The 21,838-nt window shown below is 39.6% G+C and overlaps 3 protein-coding genes across 7 annotated transcripts in view; 1 reads left to right on the forward strand and 2 right to left on the reverse strand.

The window, feature by feature from the left end:
* The window catches only part of osbpl8 (oxysterol binding protein-like 8), a 31,517-nt gene extending 25,737 nt beyond the window's left edge, over positions 1–5,780 (reverse strand). For 2 of the 4 annotated variants that reach the window (XM_079455028.1, XM_079455027.1), the window contains exon 1: positions 5,471–5,780. The gene's annotated coding sequence lies outside the window, so the exon portion shown is untranslated. The remainder of the gene's footprint in view (positions 1–5,470) is intronic. The other 2 variants (XM_079455029.1, XM_079455030.1) reach the window with 2 other exon arrangements.
* A 1,409-nt stretch (positions 5,781–7,189) lies between these two features.
* zdhhc17 (zDHHC palmitoyltransferase 17) lies at positions 7,190–17,872 on the forward strand. The gene is made up of 17 exons (XM_079455021.1): positions 7,190–7,292; positions 10,729–10,832; positions 11,194–11,316; positions 11,592–11,669; positions 11,798–11,942; positions 12,119–12,183; positions 12,270–12,432; positions 12,517–12,642; positions 12,729–12,871; positions 12,950–13,050; positions 14,009–14,133; positions 14,224–14,286; positions 14,407–14,500; positions 14,712–14,795; positions 15,114–15,271; positions 15,384–15,478; positions 15,570–17,872. The coding sequence occupies exons 1-17, from the start codon at positions 7,230–7,232 to the stop codon at positions 15,706–15,708; spliced, it is 1,869 nt and encodes a 622-aa protein (XP_079311147.1). The 5' UTR covers positions 7,190–7,229; the 3' UTR covers positions 15,709–17,872.
* csrp2 (cysteine and glycine-rich protein 2) lies at positions 17,843–21,383 on the reverse strand. 2 transcript variants are annotated; one of them, XM_079455022.1, is made up of 6 exons: positions 21,274–21,383; positions 20,490–20,611; positions 19,458–19,626; positions 19,049–19,178; positions 18,734–18,827; positions 17,843–18,315 (listed from the first exon to the last, which is right to left on the reverse strand). In XM_079455022.1, the coding sequence occupies exons 2-6, from the start codon at positions 20,599–20,601 to the stop codon at positions 18,239–18,241; spliced, it is 582 nt and encodes a 193-aa protein (XP_079311148.1). In that variant the 5' UTR covers positions 20,602–20,611; positions 21,274–21,383; the 3' UTR covers positions 17,843–18,238. The 2 variants fall into 2 exon arrangements, with proteins under 2 accessions (XP_079311148.1, XP_079311149.1); XM_079455023.1 differs by lacking the exon at positions 21,274–21,383 and adding an exon at positions 21,152–21,271 and having other exon boundaries at positions 18,044–18,315.
* Positions 21,384–21,838: the final 455 nt, after the last annotated feature.

The following is a 21,838-nucleotide window of genomic DNA, read 5'->3' on the forward strand; positions in this document are numbered from 1 at the left end:
AAAGGAAGCTGACCGTGTTGTACGTCTAAACCTCATGGTACCAGATATAATTGTCATGATGCTGTAGGCCTACAGTGTAGGCTGTTCGATTATGACAAAAATCATAATCGCAATTATTTTGGCCAATATTGAGATCTTGATCATTTAACCTTTAAAACAACATAGACAATAAAAACTCTCAATTGAACTGAAAAATGAATGTAAAGAAATAGCACTGCTGAACAACTGTAAAGAAAAGTGTGCCCTGTGGATTTAAACTACAAGAAAAGAGAGGATCCTTGCAAAATGGAATGCGGCACAATATCGTTCACCTCGATGATTTTGTTTTTGTAATTGATGAAGGCCAAAATTGACGATTCCGATTCATTTTCGATTGAATTGTACGGCCCTACGATGCCGCAAACAGACAACCTTTCTATTCTTTAAAAATCTATTTGCAAAGATGCACATCAGTGCAGACAAACAGAGGTGTGCTTGACGTAGCTTGACACAATTAAAAAGGTGTTAAAACTCAGCTTGAGGCAAAGCAATAAACCAACAATTACACTGAATAAAGACGGATGGCAACCATTAGTTCAATGTTTATGTACGTGTCATCCACGGTTTCTTTAAAGGCCACTCGAAACACAATTATTCGGTGCTTCAGGGGAGCTACAGAAGCAAGCTTACCGACCGTCATCAAAGACCGTTCAAACCCAAAATGATGCGTTAGGGTTGATCCACCCTTCTCTCAATGTTTGAACTTTTATTATTTTAAACACAACACTGACTTATCCATCCACGAATGGAAATATAAAGATTTGGTTATATGTGAAAGATGTTCGTCACACAGTCACATCATTTACTTAACAAACATCGAGCACCGTGCTTACAACCGCCCCCCTCTTTTCTATCTACGTCTCTCTCTTCACAGCTGGCTGTGTTACCATTCACCTCTGTGAGTGATCTATTTTTAGTTCGGCCCCCCAGAACACGTCCAGGAACCCATAATCAGCTCTCATCTGGGAATCTGTGTCATTTGGGCGAGCAGGATTCCTTCAGTCTCAGTAAAATTTCATTAACCTGACAAATCAGGAGACCCTCGACCTCAGCGGAGGAAAGCAGAGCATCCTCAAAGAAAACTGAATATGTTGCGAAGGTCAAATTAAATGGTTTTGCCCTTTACCTCATGTAGATCAGATGAGCGACGCCAACATTTTTCCATAATTTGCCACATGAGAGTAAATGAAGGTCGCCATGTTGATTCAGATGAAAACTATAGAAGGACTATTATCATGATTATAATTATTATAAAGACATTGGACATTCAAGAGACATAAAATATCGGAATCCATGTGTCTTGTTGAAGAGATACCTAAATTAAAAGATGGACAAATCACAAACCAGAATATCACACTAAAAACTGTTGTCTTAAAGGGATAGTTCATCCAAACATTTACTAATTTACTCACGTTCATGTAATTTCAGATCATATGAACACAAAGAAAGATTTTTGGAAGAATGCTAGTAATTTTCAGTTCCAGGACATCGACTACCATAGTAGGAATAATTAAATGGTAGTCAAAGGTGCCCCAGCACTGTTTGTTTTCCTAAATCCTTCAAAATATCTCATTAAAAATATTTAACGCATCATTTTGAAAGTGTACGTAAACATATCCATACGTACAAAAATGTTTTTATGCATTTTATTGATGACATTTGCATATTACAAAATATATTATTGCACTCATTTCGTTTGGCAATTTTCTTAGGTGAATTAAGGTGAATTCATAGTCACATCTCTTAGAGAAAACTATTTCAAGAATGCCACCAAAAACCACAAGACATTAACAAAGAGACATGATGCTCTCGCGTTTTGAAGTTTACAACACAATGCTTTAAATGTCATTATGTTTTTAATGTCTGTGCAGAGCACATGCACACTCCCACTGAACACACACATTGTTCACTCATTAGCCAACAAGACAATGAGTTTCTGTGCTCCGTCCATACAGGCACAGATCACCAGCAACGAGTGCACACATCAACCTCCTGACACCACGGAACAACCCCTGATTCTTCCAGAAAGAGCTGCCAACGTTCAAGACAAGACATGCTGTGTGGATTATTTATAAACCAAGAATTCAGCAAGACAAATGTAAGATTTGTGTGTACATTTGCTGCTGTGTAGTTATGTGTAAATCATGTTTCTTTATAATGTGTACACTACACACATTATGTGTACATTTGCTGCAGTGTAGTTATATGTAAATTACGTGTCATTCGTTATACTGTGGTTAAACACTTGTACAGTTATGTTTATTGTGTAAACGTGTACAGGAAAATGTCTATTGTAGTATTGTATTTCTTTGTCATACTACATAACACGTTCACCCACTGTTGCACTTGTGTATATGGTTGAGTGACAATAAAGGGATCTGATTTGAGATGTCTCCAAACAGAGGCCAAAATATGAAGGCAATAACACAAGCACAAAACAGACAAAACCTTTCGAAAATATTAATACCACTGAGGTTGTTAAAAATGTCCGATGTGAGACAGGTCAAGGTGTTAAATCTACAGGATATTAACCACAAATATCTCTCGGCTGGGAAATGTACTGCTGCGAGTTTCAATAAAAACACAACGTGATAAACTGGCAACATTGTTTACACTTGAATTTACAAAGGAAATTACGATTGAATGAGCCTGAATGAGCTTTAGTGTTCGATTGAAGCAGAAAACTCATTTCATGAACTAAAGGTTAGACAAGTGAAGGCGACCGGAGCATGCTAACACAAGTAGCAGGAAAGAACACACGTTTCTCATTAAGAGTACGTTTACACAATAAAAACGGAAACGTTTTTCCTTTCACTTTTTTTTTTAAGTTTCATGTACACACAGCAGCGGTATCAAAACGATCTGTCAGGGAAAACTGACATAAATCCTTGTGAAATATGGAAAAGTTGGGAGCTGTCTTCAGAAATGTACATTTATGGCCGCCATCACTGCTCACCAGCCATGTTTTTGAAAGTATGTGAGCCAAGCTGAGACACAGCTTTGACATCCACATTCTTGTGAAGGACGGAAGTAAAACAGCCCATAATGAAGGCGTGGAATTAATGAGGATTAAAACTCCACTTGATTTTTACTCGAGCATTGTCAGGGATTGGGTCCGTGGCCTCAAGGACTTCCATACTAGCGGGGCGCTTCATTCATATAAATGAGTGGTTGGGGGTCAGACTCCGCTGGGGTGCTAAGGGTTTGCACCGGAGCACGATTGGTTGGCTAACCATTGGCTAGTTTCAGCAGCGATACACCACAGTTTACAGTAACAAAAGCAGAGTCCAACTCTATTGCTTAATTTTGATCATTTTGCATCATTCTTTTGTTTGGTTGGAGGTCTATTTTATATTCATCCTATAAGTGTATTTTGGCAGCCATAAAATGGAACGGCTTTCTTTCTGGTTTATGAAAAGCCTGAGTAAAAGACACGAATTAAACGTTTTGTTATAATGCAGGTACAGAGATAAGAGGCGGCCAAAATTGGCCAAGTCCATTCGGATTCTGTCCTTTCTTTGTGCTTTAACTGCTAAAACTATGCAAAATATGCTGAGAAATACACCATCAGCTTCAGTAACAGAAAAACATGGGAATGGAAACTCTATTTGACAGGCAAATGACGATCACTGTCTCGCACAATGCTTTGTTTGAGTGGCACACATGCACTCTTGTCTTCGAGGAAAAGAATCTATGGAGAGATTGCTGGTGAAAAAGACGCAGAAACATTTTACAGACATCACCACATCTAGATCTTGAAAGTTACGGTTCAATGTCAACGTGTGACATCAGAGATGCCCAATACATTAACATTTGCAAGTTTACATTTACGTGTTTGGATAGAAATTATAGTGTTATTGCTAAATATACCATGGATTATTTATTACGGGTGCTACATTTCACATCCCTGCGTTGTCACTGTGACAGGAAACTATGTGAAGTTATTGCTCAGGTTTCAGAGAGAGAGAGAGAGGGTGGGGAGAGAGAGAGTGGTCACATGAATCTTTATGCAAAGGTCAAACATACACACAAACATAAAATACAAGAAGGTTATCTGTGTATTGAGCAGGTAAATTAGGTATTTGGTGTGTATTATACTAGGCAATAAATGATCACTTCAATATAAACAACGATTAAATTATCAGCATGCTTTGTAAACAACATAAATAAAAGAACTCAGAAACACAGTGAAATTATGCCTTTAGGTCACACTAAAGGTATTACCGTTTTAATCTATTAGTTTCCAGAATGCAAAAGTAACGTTCTATGTATTGTGACCTCAAAACAAATTGCATGGTAATAATAAAGACTTTTACATATACTGTTACTGTACTGTGATTCAGTGATACATTAAATAATATCATAGCCTGCTGTAATATACATGTTTAACATTTGTATATGCACAAGGCTGTAAAGCATAGTAGAAAGAGACAATGTCTTGGGTGATATTTACAAAAGCAGATATTTATAATGGATATAGATAAAAGTTACTGTTATCATCATATCAATACTTACATTATGTAAATGGAAAATTCCAGCGTTATGATCGTGACATAAAAATGCTCAGAGAATGAATTTGTTACAAAAACATGGAACCATCTGTTTATATTTGAATAAACTCTTGTTATGGATGTGACAAAACAAGGACGCGTTTTTTGGGAGATGACAAACTTTGGATTTCTGTGAAATCAAATGCACAATCGTGAAGCAACAATACCCAACGAATGGAAAAGAAATGCCTCTTTATAGGACATCAAATAGTTACTCTATTTTATATTTTCATGTGTCCATTTATGAGGAATATGTAGCGTTATTGATTTGACAATCCTGACAATGGCACTTACCTGACTATGAAAAATCATGCACTAAAAATAAAACAAATCCTTTACATCTCACATGGGTATTTGAACCACCAAATGTTAATATCTTTATAGTAAGAAAACATGGTAAAGTTGACAAGTGAATCACATAACTAAATGTTTTAGCCAATCCAGATCTGCATTGTTTACCAAAGCAGATGTAAATAAATCCAAAACATTGACCTGCAATGTAACGTAAGACAGCATTTATGGGTGTGTGTGCTGCATTTTGTCCTCCAACCCAAGGTCTACTATCATTATGGTAACGTTACGTATGTCTAAAAACACGTATTACCTTGGTTTTCAATCATTGTACACCAATAATACACACGTATAGTGCTCACAATGCGACCAAAAATGGTCAGTTCGGTCGTTGAGCTTATTATATTAACCTTGTGCTGCTCAAATCTATATACCCCAATGATTTCCGTCCACATACGCTGCAAGCCCCAATAGTACCCAAACATATTGTCTACATAGGCAGCTCGCTACGTTTTGGGACACAGTCAGCAGAGTGCGGGTCTACGCGTTATTGTTATAAAACCAAGGCGTTATAAAGGATGGAGACAAACCTTAATGGTCCACTTTGTAGTCCTCCTGAGGATGAAGCAGGTTTTGTTTTTGGAGAACGATGTAAAACGTAAATATTGTAGATTGCGTCGTCTGAGGAGAATCCACCTGTCAGTCCATCGTAAACGGGTTAAAGCGAATCAGATGTATTCTGTCGCAGAATGACACGTACACGTGTACATATGCGTTAAATGTGAACTCTAACTGTGATTTTAAGCAGATATGAAAGCCTTGAATTGCGATACTACCGCCCGCCTTCGCTCGCGCGTCCGTCTTCCTCCCTCTGCTCGACTGTTTCTATCTGCGATCGGAAGTGATGTCTGACGCGCTCGAGCGCTTCACTCTGCGATCGGAAGTGATGTCTGACGCGCTCGAGCGCTTCACTCTGCGATCGTTCCTGGCAGGCTGATCTGAGGTCAGCCGGTGTAGACGGAATATAAAGGCGACTTAAAAATGTAAACTAAGATGTTAAAAAATTAAGAAATTACCACAAAATGCAAAACAGCTAAACACAATTTATGGTTAATTGTTCTTCTACCATAAGTATTAACAATACAATGCCACATATAGCGTACATAATTATGAGCAAACTACTGGTTGTGCCTATATATTTTATATATGTTCCTGAACTTTGATCTTAATAAAAATATGAAATAAAGAAAAGGACTGGTTTAAAAAGTAAACTAAGGGCTCCACCTTGTGGCGCGAATGTACATTCAAAATGCATGCGATGACATAATCGATCGCAAGACATTTCATAGTTGATCATGAAAGTATTTTTCACAAATTGATCTAATTGTCAAATGTAAATGCTGACCGCTGCTTTCAAGCATATAGATCAAACTCTTGTTTGGGCAATTCCAACGTTACGGACGTGACATAAAAATGCTCAAAGAATACATGTGTTACGAATATATTGAACCATCTGTTTATATTTTATTAAACCCTTGTTTATAGAGTCTAAACATAACAAAAAATTCAGTCTATGAACACATTTTTTATTTAAAAAAAGTGAAATAATGGATGTGACAAAACAAAGACGCGTTTTTTAGGAGACGACACACTTTGAAGGATTTCTGGGAAATAACATGCACAATCCCGAAGCAATAATACCCAAATGAATGGAGAAGGGATGCCTCTTTATTTTTCACGTGTCCATTTATGAGGAAAGTGTGGCGATATTTGACAATTCTGAAAGTGGCACTTACCTGACTATGAAAAATAATGCACTAAAAATATAAACAAATGCTTTACAAATTTGAAGAGAGATCTCACATAGGTACCAAATGTTAATATTTGTGCTGTTACCATAGTAAAAAACGTTGGTAAAAACTAAAATTTCACGGAATTGCCCATTTACTATTATATAGTAGGCCTATATAATTGACAAAGTAGGTCGATGACGTAACGCATAGTCGGAATATTCATTCATACGAACAGCGAGATCTACGCTGCTCAAAACAAACAGTAATCCATTATTTACAGAAATGTTCAAACATAAATGACAAAACATTGACTTATGACGACTGTTTGATAAAAAAAGATTTAGAATTTGCAATATGCACATGAATAACACGGTAATAACATTTCAATCGGGACGCATCCAACGTAACAAATAGAAAGGAGCTGAATAACGATGAATGTGAAAAATGAATGTTAAAAGTAAAATAACAAATAACGCTGTATCTCTCGTGCACGCGCGTCCTGTTTATACCCCGCTGGATGTTTTTCCCGTGATGCTCCGCGCGGTCGAGCAGCAAGATGGCGGACGCTCTGGACGAATTTGAGAAAGAAGCTGGATGCGTCCCGATTCTTCATACTGAGGTAGAGAAAAATGCCACGTTTACTTCTGTGCATCGCAGCAGATGCTTGTATGTGATCTCGCAGAAGCGTTTCTTTCGCCGATCAATTTTCACAAGTGAGAGAAGCGAGAGAGAGGGTCTGAATCCCCCCCACTGCTGCGTAATAGCATCCATGCTAACGCTAGCTTTTCATATTCATTGATTTTATCTTTGTTTTGCGTATGATCGCGTGTATAGGTTCATATTTTAATGCCGAGACGTGTTTTTGTGACATGCGGTGCATTGACAAACGCGAATAGCAGGTAATGATGGGGGTTTCATAGTGTGTTGTGCTGCGTTCGGAAGTGAATGACAGTCCCCCATTCAGTGACAATTGACATCATTTACAATCACAATTGAAGGTTCGTCGTGGCTTGCTATTTATTCACGTGGGGAGCAAAGTCTGTGTGATTTTTATACAATTGTTTAGTTGATTAAAAGAACAACTCCCTCGGCTTTGGATCTGTCATTGTTAGTTATCTGCAAGATTTATTTTCTGATTTTATAAATGTTGCATAAATTATAATCTGGACACATGATGTCTCCTTGAATGAGGTCCGACACCTTTAGTATACAGTCAGACTGACAGAGATCCAGAGATGGATGTCAAAATATTTTTGTGAATTGAATTCTGTGACCTTGTATTGGAGTATTTATTATTTGCTAATAATCCATAAAGCTGTAGATGCAGTCAAGACTGACACATGAAAGAGACATCACCTGTGAAAGGCTCTGCAGACTGTTTCTGGGTGATGTTAAAATGGACATAGGTTTATAATTAATAAAAGTTATGTCATTGTTATTATTTTAGCCTAAGTCTAGTTGTTGCAGCAGGAGAGCTTTCAGGATTGTTTGCATGGTTTCAGTTATCTGATGTGATGTTAAATCACTCAGTTATAATCATATATGTCTAATGCGCTGTTGTTCAAATGAACAGGTCGCTGGAAAGGATAGAATACTGTAAAACTGTGATGGGGACAGTTTGTTTACACACAACCACTTGATTGAAACATAAACGTTTCAGTCGACTTCATAGTGCGATTGTAATGTACATCAGATGCGTATAAGAGAATTTCTGCCGCTGTTCCAGCTGGCATCTTTTCATCGGCAGGTCTAATAAAAGCAGAAGTAAATCTGTATTCAAGTACAAACAGGGCAATTCAATGAATGCAGGATTTATGTATTCTTCTAAACACAACAGATGAAAAATGTTTTTGAAATCCCACAACAACAGAAGGTAACCACTCGGATGTTGTTAACTAGAAGGGACGATATCTAGTTCCCGCTATGAGCTCTTGTCTGGGTTCACAGGAGCAGATTTGGGGTAAAGAATAAAGGTCCAGCCATCTGCTTCATGATCGGTCCTGGCCGATCATCTCTGTTGTTTTTGGTCTGGTGTAATAGTCGAAGGGTCAATGTGAAGGTGTATGTGGCGGTGAAAAGAGTTTCAAACAGTTTTGATTCTTATAACCATCGCTGTGGTCTTCAGATATTTGTATTGAGCTGCTGAAGAAAGCATTTCCGTTAACATTTGCTTTCAGACATTGTGTTTGTGTTTCCTTATTCTGTGGAGCCTGTGGGTGTGACTTCTTTCACAAGTAAACGTCTTTGTGTTTCTGTTGCGGTGGTGTTTTATTTCATACGATCACATGCTGTGATATAAATCATTTTAACATGATCCTCGAACTGTACAGCTAACTGTTGCACAAAGCAAATGAATGTAGATTGCGGAGGTGAAATAATCTGGATTTGAGTAAAGATGTTGAGAAATGTTTCAGTTCATATTGAGATCTTCAATAATATCTCAGTCTGCACATTGTTGACATCTCTTCTCAAACTCTTATTTGTCAGATTTCTGTCTCTATTCGAAGGAGAAATATCCCAGACACAGATGAGACTTAAACACAAGTTTCAAACTGCTTCTCTCCTTTCAATCTCATTGATGTCAAATACAGCGGTTCTCAAACTTTTCTTAGTAAGGCCCCCTTTGTGTAGATGCATCGCTTTGACATTAAAATTGGGTATATTTCATAAAATGCTATAGAATCTGTGGCCCCCAATATATTACGATATTAGATATGAATGAGATCTCATCTGTGATCTTACGAGTAAATGTTGTGCAGTTGTTGGTCAGCACAGGCCTGCAGAAGTGATAAATGAACTGCCATGAAACTATTAAACTGTTGATAAGATATTAAAGCAACGTCAGTGCTGTCGGTGTCTGTGGCAGATGCTGTTCTTCTTTCTCTGAGGAATATTAGGCGTGTAATGAATTAGACTGAGATCAGAGACACCAGGAAAAGCAATAAACGGAACGAGCACGACTCAATAGAGACCAGCGATGCTGAATTTTCTGGTTTCGCATCCGAGTGTGTTTTTAGATTCATGAGCTCGAAGCTTGCGGGTTGTGTGCTCTTGATTTCTGGTGTGATGTGTTTCTGTATTAATATGGTGTGTATGTGTGGGTTAAGTGGACATCTGCTGCTATAGAGCTGAAGAACCTCCCGCTGTTCTCTTCGGCCTGCTGGATTTTGGGCTTTTTCTCAATGTTGTATTATTAAAGTCATGACATGACAGTGTTTCATTTTTATTTATTCTAGTAGGGGAGCATGTTCTTACCATCATCAGCAAAACATGAATGTGGGATTGTGTTGATAAAGCATGTTTCCCTACCAGTTAGTGTTCACCATTGAGGGTAGAGACTCAATTAGCATTGCATACTAAACTGTCTGTGGATGGAGATGATTTCAAATACTATTTATAAAAACAAATGTAATATCATTTGAATAAATAAATGCATTCTCGTGTCGTGTCTGTGTCAGGAATACTTTGAGTGTTTATTGTTTGTCCTTTGATATCACCATTTCACTTTATTTGTTCATTTATCTGTGTAATATCTGTAGTCTATTATAGTAATAACATTTTCAAGATGTAGTTGTAGTTTTATTAAGCTTTTCTTTCTGAAATCGGCTAATATAAAGTAAATTGTATTAAAAGGGCTCAGTGTCCCTGGAACATTTGCTATAAAAGTGTTTAGAGTGTTTTTTTTGTATTATGCCGGACATGATGGGCATCCCTTGAGCATTGACCCTTTAATACAATACACACCGACCCTCCCTTCTGATCAATAGAGCCAGAAGCTGTTGGACATCTGCTGTCACCATACACATCCTCCCCCGACCCATCAAGACCAGCATCCGTACCACATCAACGGAGCTCTGTGTCAATGTTCAATAAATGATTTTTATATCCTGTCTTCCTTGACCCGGTCTCTTTAAACTGTCTTACAGTTTGTCTTACGTCATATAAACAGTTTGCGTTTTGTCAGCATTGAGACTGACTGCTCAACTTGTCTGTATTCACCCATTAATCTCTGTGTAGATATAAACGGACTCTCTCGCTTTGTCTCTCTCACACAGGAAATTAAAGCCCAGAGTCACTATAACCATGGCTACAGCGAAAGCGTTAGCCGCAAAAGTCATGTGGACGACTACAGCACTTGGGACATTGTCAAAGCCACCCAGTGAGTACACACGCACACACACGCACAGTTTCATCATTACCAGTATCAAAAAGGGCATCACTTCAACGTTTCCCTCACCCACAAACATAACACAGATCTACATCATGAAAAGGCTGTTTAGAAATATTGATAAAAGCTAAATGTCATCTGAACATTAAAGTGATAGTTGACCTATCACTTTAAATGTGAAGCATTATTTGCATCTCGTGACCCACATGCTGAACACACCACACATGTGAAACTCAAAAGTTTTCTTTAGTTTGTTTCTTTTTCCTCATGCAAATATATCTGACCCACACGTCCAGCGTTGTCATGTTGAATATTTTCCTGCGTAGTTTGTAAACTGAATTTGTGTGTGCAGGTATGGCATCTTCGAGCGGTGTCGTGAGCTGGTGGAGGCCGGATATGACGTGCGTCAGCCGGATAAAGAAAATGTCACACTTCTACATTGGGCGGCGATCAACAACCGCATAGACCTGGTCAAGTACGTCTCTCTCCACTCCCTCTACACCGCTGCTTTATTTATTTCACAGAGTTATAACTGCGATGCAATGCAAAAGAGAGGCACAATGAGACAGCACAGACCAGAATTGTGTGTTTGCACACGCATGCACATCCTCTTAATAAGAACCTGCTTCATGTCATTGTGTGACACACACACACACACACACACTGCAGTCGTGCATTTGACTTTCTGTTTGTGAAGTTGTGCGCTGAGCTCAGATCAGATGTTAACACACATCAACAACATGTTTGCAGATATTACATATCGAAAGGGGGCGTAGTGGATCAGCTGGGAGGAGATCTCAACTCCACACCACTGCACTGGGCTACAAGGTGACTGTGTTTCTGTGTATAGACTGCTTTAAAAAAAAGAAGTATTATATAAATCAACTGCATTCTTGTTATCGCACCAGAAATAAATATGGATTTTAAATTGAGTGTTGTGTAAACATGTCTTTCAGACAGGGGCATCTGTCCATGGTGGTTCAGTTAATGAAGTACGGCGCAGATCCGTCTCTGATCGACGGGGAGGGCTGTAGCTGTGTGCACCTGGCCGCTCAGTTTGGACACACTTCGATCGTGGCCTACCTCATCGCTAAGGGACAGGTACACTCATTCTACTGGACTTTTTATTATGAAATATAGTTTCAGAATGATGTTTATTGGCATTTATAGAGATCTGTTTATAAAAGCATTTCGGTTTTGACCTGCAGGGGGCGGTGCAGCCATATGACGGCTGTGATGTCAGTTTCATGTTACAGTTTTAATGTTGTCTCTTTCAGGATGTGGATATGATGGATCAGAATGGAATGACCCCTTTGATGTGGGCGGCGTATCGGACACACAGGTCTGTGTGTGTTATTTTTGGATATTTATCTCTCGCTGTAACGAAAGGTCAAGCTGATGTTTGTAATCTCTTGTGTTACACTGCAGTGTTGACCCGACGCGTCTGTTGCTGACGTTTAACGTGTCTGTCAATCTGGGTGATAAATATCATAAGAACACAGCTCTGCACTGGGCCGTTCTGGCAGGAAACACCACCGTCATCAGTCTGCTTCTGGAGGCCAACGCTAACGTCGATGCACAAAACATTAAGGTACAGTCACAGATGACGGGAGGTATTACATTCACAGGAGATCACAGCCTCTCGTAATTGAAATGTTTGTTTGGGTCATGACAGGGCGAGACGCCGCTGGATTTGGCCAAACAGAGGAAAAACGTGTGGATGACAAATCACCTGCAGGAGGCCAGACAGGCCAAAGGTTACGACAGCCCGTCGTACTTAAAACGACTCAAAATGGACAAGGTAGAATGAATGAAACGCACTCATTCTGAAGAGACTCGCTCAGAAATGCATCAAATAAGGAACGTGTTGTGTTTGTGTGCTGGCAGGAGTTCAGGCAGAAGGTGATGTTGGGAACTCCATTCCTCGTGATTTGGTTGGTGGGATTCATCGCTGATCTGGACATCGACTCGTGGCTCATCAAGGGTGTGATGTATGTAGCTGTGTGGCTTGTTGTGCAGTTCCTCTCCAAGTAAGTTACACACTCAAGGACTTTTACCTGCGTGTGGACAGCCATCACTCAAATGTCACTCTCTCTCTCTCTGTGTAGGTCTTTTTTTGATCACTCCATGCATAGTGCTCTTCCCCTGGGCATCTATCTGGCCACTAAGTTCTGGATGTACATCACCTGGTTTTATTGGTTTTGGACCGATATCCTTTCAAGATTTTATATCACTTGCTCTGTTGCTCTCGCATTCTAAGCCTTCAAAAATAGGTGTTTTATTGGTTATCGCAGTCTTTTTTTCAATGTTAAATGCTCTATTCGAGGCTATATGACCCCTGAGACGCCAGTCTGGGTATGACGGTTGAAGGAGCGTGCTGGAGATTCACTCTTGATCTTTTCAAACAACATTTGCTCTTCATATCTTGTGCTTCTTGTTACGGTATATTGTCAGTGTATACGGTCTAAATATAGCGAGAAACAATGCACTCTATTCTCCTATCTGATTCTGTCCAGTTGATAAACTGAAGCGGTTCACACAATGTGTTTTGTGTTCAGCTGTTATTGAAGAGTGATGGCTGGTGTGTACATCTCTGTCAGAAACAGCAGCTGAAATCACACGGGTGGATCGGTTTCCCCTCATCGTCTAACAACAGAACATCTCCTGTGAGGATTCAGCTCCTGTTTTAGCATAAGTGCTGCAGTTGTGGAATAGCTCTTCTGTCAGCCAAACCCCTGACCCACTTAAAGAGACACACTCTCCTTGTGGACGTACTTTGTCCTTTAATCGCAGCTGCACATTCCGTATCAACCTTGAATTTCCTGCATTTGTCCTGCCATGAATTTTTGTTTGGATTTGATTCAGAGGCTTCGTCTTTGCAGACATCCGTACACGGATGCTTGACTCAGCAGGAACACAGGGGTTGAGATGTAAACTATATTCATTATCCTGCAGAATTCAGTCTGTTGACTTTAAGTTTGCATGTGGTGGATCGGTCTCATATTTTAAGTGTCAGTGTCATATTTAATGACACTTTGGGTTTCATTCCCAGATCACGATGGGCTCATTCATCATATGGTAATGGTAATCATTTATCAGAGTGGGAAAAGTTAAACAAATGTGAAAACTCTTGAAAGCATGTAAACCGGTTCCTTAACGCTTCACACATCTCCCATTCCTCACCGTCCACCTGCCCTTCCTGCTCAACAGTCTCGCTCTCTTTTACAACTTCGGCAAGTCCTGGAAGTCTGACCCTGGCATTATCAAAGCATCGGAGGAGCAAAAGAAGAAGGTGAACATGTGTCATTCAGCACTGACCGTATGAATGGATTGTTAAATGCCTGGTCTCGTCTCAATCGTTCTCTCTTTCTTCTCTCTCTAGACTATTGTTGAGTTGGCAGAAACAGGCTGTCTGGATCTCAGTATATTCTGCAGCACCTGTTTGGTAATGACGACTGTATTTTGGTGTGAAACACATGACAGCTGATAACAGAAGGGTTTGATTTGCATGAAGGTGCCGTCACGTAAAACCAAACTTGTAACCGCTCCATTTAATTGCCTACAGATACGAAAACCAATCAGATCGAAACACTGCGCTGTGTGCAATCGATGCATCGCCAAGTTTGATCATCACTGCCCGTGGGTGGGCAACTGTGTAGGTGAGTAACCCAAAGACACGAAAGTCAGATGTGGCTCCTGAGAGAAAGAGTCAGAAATAGCATTAGAGTTTGAGACTGTGTCAAACTGAGCTGCAGTCAAAAGTCAATATTATTGAGGATCTCAATACGAACTCAAACATTTCCCATCAAAGTTACTCAAATCCAATCGTCAGTGGCGACTCATTTCTCTTTCTTGTCGTTGTCTGGACAGGAAGTGGGAACCATCGCTACTTCATATGCTACTTATTCTTCCTGTTGTGTATGATCTGTTGGATGATATACGGCTGTATTTGCTGTGAGTTACACACACACTTCTATGTTTAGTCTTGTTTCGTGTTTTTAAAAGCCTAATGTAAATCCTTTTCTGATGTTAACATTATTCTTTTTATAGTCTATATATGAAGAGAAAAAGAGAGATAACATTTTTCAAAAATCATGTTTTTATTGTCTTTTACTGTGTTAGTTAGCTGTATTGTTTGAGTTACTACGGCTTAAATCAAAACAATCCAACGGCAGTTTGATTGATATTAATTGTAATGCACAATAAACGAAACCGGATTCATAACTACTCCAGTTTGTTATTGTTGAGTTTGGTGTGTTCTGTGTTTGTCAGATTGGAGGATTCACTGTGCTACGAGCTACACTAAAGATGGCTTTTGGATGTACATCACTCAGATCGCCACCTGCTCGCCGTGGATGTTCTGGATGTTTCTAAACAGTGTGTTTCACTTCATGTGGGTCGCTGTGCTTATCATGTGCCAGCTTTATCAGGTGACAGACACACGTTACCATTATTCCTCCATTTGCATCTTTTTGTCACGAATGTCAGATGTCACTTTTGTGTCGACTTCATTTGATGTTAATCTGCTGGGTTTCTCTTTAGATCGCTGTTCTGGGCATCACTACAAATGAGAGAATGAACGCCAGGCGTTACAAGCACTTTAAAGTTACAGCCACGTCCATCGAGAGCCCATTCAAGTGAGTAATAAAGAGAAAGAAATGTTTTTGTGTGTGTTCAATGTTCATTTGGTTTCCGGTGTAACGTTGCTCTTGTGTTTTCTGCGTGCAGTCACGGCTGTATGAGGAACCTCATCAATTTCTTTGATCTGAGGTGCTGCGGTCTGCTTCGGCCTGTGGCGGTGGACTGGACCTCTCAGTACACGATAGATTACGACCAGACGTCCGGCTCGGGATACCAGCTGGTGTAGCGTGAAGGAGCGAGCGAGAATAAGAGAGAGAGGGAGAGAGAGAAAGAGAGAGGGAGAGAGAGAGAGAGAAAAGGGGAGAGGTTTTCCTCACAGAGAGACTCCAAACCTCATCCCGTCAGGATACGCATGCTGTTATCGGTTACCATCACAACCTGCCCACCGCGACCAGACCCCTCCCCCTGCCGTAGACGGCACTGAGATGCAGGGTTGAGAGGAACAGGAAGAGGAGGAGTTTAATAACATCAGAGGCACACAGCGTATGCAGTAAAACAAACTGAAGTATCTCTCCGCCGCTGGACAGAAGAAACGCTTTTGGTTTGCACATCGAGTGCTTTTCGGTTTTGTTACTTCTATGTTTGTTTCTCGTGAATCCCTTTGTTGCATTTTTCAGTTAAAGGTCCTGTTACAACCTGGAACTCTACAGGACTGAAATTAAGCATGGCAGGAGCGCAAGGCGGTGTTTTTAAAGGGACAGTTCACCCAAAGATAAACAAAAACTAAATTACTTCAAAATTTCTCTTGTGCTCCGTTGCAGTTTATTTTTGGGTGAATTGTGTGGAGTTCATCTGATCATGATTCTTTATGATGTTTTGATACACAGACATCATAAAGACCTGTGTTTACATGACCTGACAGGTGCCCTTTTAAATAATGTGATGTAAACATATTTATTTTAACCTATTTATAGAGTATTTTTCAAAGAGTAATTATGGTACCATGTGGTCATTTCACGTATGTTTTTCAATTTTACATTTTAACATATTTGTACATTTGCAGCATGTTCAATAGTTTAGATAGATAACCGGTCAAGAACATGTCCGACAGATATTTGACCTCCAAATCAAAAGAAAGAAAATCAAGCTTTTATGTAGAGCCGTTTAAAGCCTAAATCTGAAACCTTGTTAAGTATCAACATAAATAGAAAAATCTTAAAACAAGCTTAATTTTCCTATTTTTTTATTTAGGAGGAAATATTAATCATGTCATGCTTTTGACCAATTATGTGAGATTCAGGATTGAAGAGAAATAACACACTCATATGTGAAACTCTATATTTATTATATATGTGTAGGTTTAGTAAGTGTCTACATTATAGTTGGACCTGATAGTTTGTTTCTTTTATTTTTTTGGTGGCAACTTTGCTTCAAACAATGCACTGATCTTTTTTCCTCGTCGATAAAGCATCGAGCTCGATTTTCCGCCAATTCTCCAAGAGATCATCAGATACGAGAGGAAGCTCCTCCCCCTTTTCCTCTCCTGCATTTCCTCTTCCTGTGTGTGGTGTTGTCATGGCAGCAGCCGACGGGATAAACTCATGTAAAGAATGTGCATCTGTACATAAACCGATAAGATTGATTTCCGTGAGTGACTTTCCGTTTGTTTTTATTTTTATCCGTGTTAGTTGAAGCTGCTCCCCGTTTTCTTTTTTCTCGCACCAAAAAGCGGCGAGAAAAAAATTAACTATGATTACGAGTTTATGTAGCTTTTAGTGACGTCTGCCACTGCTGTGAATAGACCTCTTTTACCCTGCAAGTCTCCACTGCACGTGTAAAGGCCGGACCTGTGGCCGTTACCATAGTGACCACTCCTCCCATCCCAGAGACATCTGTAAATAGTGAATGTTCAGTATTTGCAAGTGTATTTTCTCTCTTTTTTTTATCCAATGTGTGTAGCGTTATTACGTGTCCCTTGGTCTGCGGATGTATTATATCTGAATGTTTCCACTCTCATCCAATGATCTGAAGAGTTTTTTGTATGTTTCATTGCTGGGTTTCTTGTATCCTTGGATGTACAAATTGTAAAGCAAGCAGCAGTGCAGTAGATGCAAGAAACTGTCACGACATAACGTGATGACATCAAGAGGACGCCATGCATCATCACTAACTAATGGACCTCTGGATGAGCCCCATACTGTAATACCTTAATTAGGCATAGTAACCTTCATCGTGAGGAAGAGAATATATGCGTGACACTGTTTTTACACCATATATACAGTATCCGCTTTGTTGTTTCCTATGCCGGCTGTTTCCCCACCGTGTGAAAAGCACATGCTCATCTCCAGTGCCTCAGCTGAGATCAGGACATCACCTTAACTCTGCTTCACATGTAAACTTATTGGGCATGGTTCGATTTTAATGGCTTTATTAATAAAAGGTTTAAAGGTGAGAGTCCCATGCATTAGTTTATTAGTATAACTACGACGAGTTGTGCAAATAAACGTAATATGATTTACAGCCAATGACTGAAGCCAGCATGAGATCATAATGGACTTTTTACTTGAATTACAATCCAAGCATGAAAAGCATCTTTCATCAAATTACAATCCAGTCTATTTGCATTGGCTTTAAGTCTTTACTGTAGTAAAATGGGTTGTCATACATGTTTGAAATGACAAGAGCGTGAGAAAATAATGTCCGAAGTTTTATTTTTTAGGGGATCTATCACAAATACAATATTATTGTAGATGCTTATAAAATTGAACGTCTTTTGAAAAGTGTAGTAACCTTTAGACAATGTAAAGTGATGGATATTATTGAGCGTGGACAAGAGCCCCTGCTCCCTGACCGTATCCAAATCCTTTGGGTCCAAAGTTCTTTGCATAACACGCTAAAAGAAAGAAGAAAGAGCCTCAGTTAGGCAGAAATGCGGTTAATGAGTGAACTCGACTAGAGTTTGCACGAGTGTTTCTAACAAGTGTTGGGTTTAGACCTCAGAACGCCTCTTCAGACGGACCAATCTCTAGCTTTTGAAGCTAATGATGGCGGTCTTATGAGACCCTCCAGTTCTTTAGCTTTGATGTCAGTGTCGGTTCTCACAGTTGGGATTTAATGAACGATCTCAATCAGATCTGTATGTAAAGCAGTTCTTTCCTGCTGTTGTAAAACCGTGTCACAGTTGAATACTTTAGTTTGAAGACTATTCATTGTGCAATAGTAAATAAAGGTCTCCTATATATACTTATGTATACTGTATGCACAGCCCTTTTAAAAGGCTGTAGGATTTGTGTGATCAGAGAATGACTCACCCTTGCAGTAGATTTCACCGTCTTTCTCTGTCTGTGTGGTCGACTCTAAACTCTTTCCACATTTGGCACAGCGAAAGCAGTTCTTGTGCCACGGCTGAGAGACACGGCAGAGGAAGAAAAATCAAGCTGAGCTGAATCTTCATTGAGATTAATAAGATCTATTATTTCTCAAAACATTTCAATGGTTTCCTATTAGGAGTCAATCGAGGTATACAAATATGACATGGATGCTGAGGCTTAGAAAGCATACTTGATTTTACATTGACATTAAAATGAAATGGGTTCATTATATTGTGATTCTTGCACTTGTCTCACCTTTCCAGCGCCCTTCACCTTCTCGGCAGCGTACACGGCCTCTCCACAGCGTGCGCACTTCTCCGAGCCTCCGAACTTCTGAGCAAACTTGGACGGGTTTGGGTTTGAGGTGGGCCGGTGTGTTTGTGTCCTGGATAAAAGCAGGGAGTAATGAAGCAGCTCGTGTCTAAGGGCTTTGAATGAAAGTCTTTGTTGAGCGAGTATGAAGAGAGGGCGACGGGGGTCTGCTCGGCTGTGCAGAAGATCTGCTTACATAATACTCGCTTTCATAACAATAATCACCTGACGAGCGCTGACCCACGATAAGTCTTACGTCATTTACATGTAGTCAGACACTATCAAGGCCCTCTGTTTACTCTGTTTGGGTTTATGGTGAACTTAAACATCAAATATGAAGACAAGCTCTCACTCTTCTGGTTTGATGCCCAGCCTCTCGCCACGGTCCATATTGAGCGTTCCCGCCCCCTGGCCGTACCCGTATCCTTTCGGGCCGTACTTTTTGCCATAACAGGACTTGCAGTAGATCTCCTGGTCGTGGATGGCCAGTGTGGTGCTGTCTAAACCTTTCCTGCAGACCACTGAGAAGAACAAAACACAAAAACAAGACTGTTCAATTTACTCGAGATCATGCACGTCTATGCAAAACTCACCAACATGATGTCACGTCTTCAGCACAAACACAGACACGGTTTGTTTAAATGTTGAATTAGTATAGAGAATGTGACTCGATGTGAGCTGATTTAGGCCCAAGTCAGAATGGGACATTGTCCTGAAGAAAAACAAACGATGTCACACACAGAAGTGAGAGAAACGGCTGAAATAAACAGTCGCTCTCATGACGTGTTATTACTTCCCACACAGGTTTATGTCCAAATCTGATCGAACACACCTGAAGCACATCATTCAAGATCTTCAAGATTAGGTGAAAGATCTCATTACAGTGTGTAGAAATAGACTCCAAACATCAAGATTCAATTGAAAGCGTTAGTGGAAATGTTTTTAATAACAATGGGAGAGAGAGAGAGAGAGAAAGATTCTTGTTGGTACTTGGCAGTGATGTAAAGCACAAGCATAGTGCTTCTCATTCATGACCTTTCAAAAACATCTCAAAGTACAAACACATCAAATTTCTCTATGCTCTCATTTTAAACGACATTAAAATAAAAGTTTTATAACCCCAAATCTAAAGGAATTTATATGAAATTGTATTTTGCATGTAGAAGATGCATTTGCATTACATTTACATTTATACATTTGACAGATGCCTTTATCCAAAGCAACATTTAAAGTAAAACATTTTGACCATTTTCACAGTTTTACCATGGTGTTTGTAGTAACCAGTATGCCAAAAAAACATCACTACACTTATTCCAAACCACCATTGATTTTGGTAAAGGAAACACAATTCTCTACCACGTGAGTTCCATGAGCGCAGACTTACTACAGAGAAAGCAGCACTTGTGGAAACTTCTTCCATCACACTGGATCTCTTCAGCGTGATACACCGTCCCGTGACACGCTCCACATCGGTTCCCTCCACCCCAGTTAGGCATGATGAGCAAACTGTGAAGAAAAACAATCCGATGAATAACACATTCAGATGCGAGACAGGAAAAAACACAGGAAAACCTGCTTCCACTCGATTGGTACTTCTCATTATAAACCTGATTCATATTTGTGTAGCTTGTGAAGAGTTCAGTAATAAATAAATAAACAAACAACAGACAATAAACAGCCAAAACAAACACAGCATGACCACCAGGATCTGACACAATGGCCATGTTATTCTTCTGAATCAGCACATTGTTAGAATGATATGTACAGTTAGAGTCAAACAAGCGAGAATGCACATTAACTTTATCAGTGCAGGAAAATATGATCAGATCTCTGTGACCTAGCATGAATTTCAATGTGAATGGATATTACCATGGCACTACTGACAAAGTGCAAACGTGTTAAATGTGTTTATTACAAAAAACATTGTGTCCAAATATAAAAAGACACACATTCAAACTCCAGAAGAGAGATACTTCAGTGTTTGCTGTTGAAAACTAGTCAAATTGAATACAGTGAATATTAAAGTACACAACACTATTTATTTACCGGTTTATCAAGTGTAATTGACATTATGCTGCAATGTACGCAACTTTTCATGAAGGCAAAACGTGTAATATAATCACAATAAGGGAGTTCGTCAATAAGTGTGATGCTGTAAATGGTCTTACCTGCGTTCGGGTCACAGGTGTGTTTATTCCCAGTAAGTTTGTGAGCGAGTATCGACGGCTGTCAAGTCATTAATGAGATTGATGCTGAAGGGGCGTGGCTTCGAAACCCCGCCCTCATCCCGAGGATGAAGAACCAAAACCCCGCCCTCACCCCGAGGACGTAGAGTCACTACGAAACGCTGTTTATTTTCTGTTTCCTTGCTGAAATTTAAAACAATACATATAGAAATAGCAAACATTTCGACTTTATGTTATTTTCTCTTTTTCTCTGTGTATGTAACAGTGCTGGTTTCTTCATTGCTGTATACTCATCTATTGCACTGTAACCTCAATAACTGCATTAACTCATCTTCTGGACTGCGACCTATTATTAACTCTTATACTGCACCGTAACTTTAATAACCGCATTAACTCACCTATTGCATTGCAACTTTAACAGCTAATGTCTATGCACACTTAAATCACTTGCACTATTGTTTAGTCTAAATTATTATCTGCTCATATCCACCTGTACATTAATGTTCATAGTGTTAATGTTCATAGTCATGATCCGTATATATTGTTC

The sequence above is a fragment of the Barbatula barbatula genome, assembly GCF_947034865.1.
Source record: "Barbatula barbatula genome assembly, chromosome: 4".
Classification (NCBI taxonomy): Eukaryota; Metazoa; Chordata; class Actinopteri; order Cypriniformes; family Nemacheilidae; genus Barbatula; species Barbatula barbatula.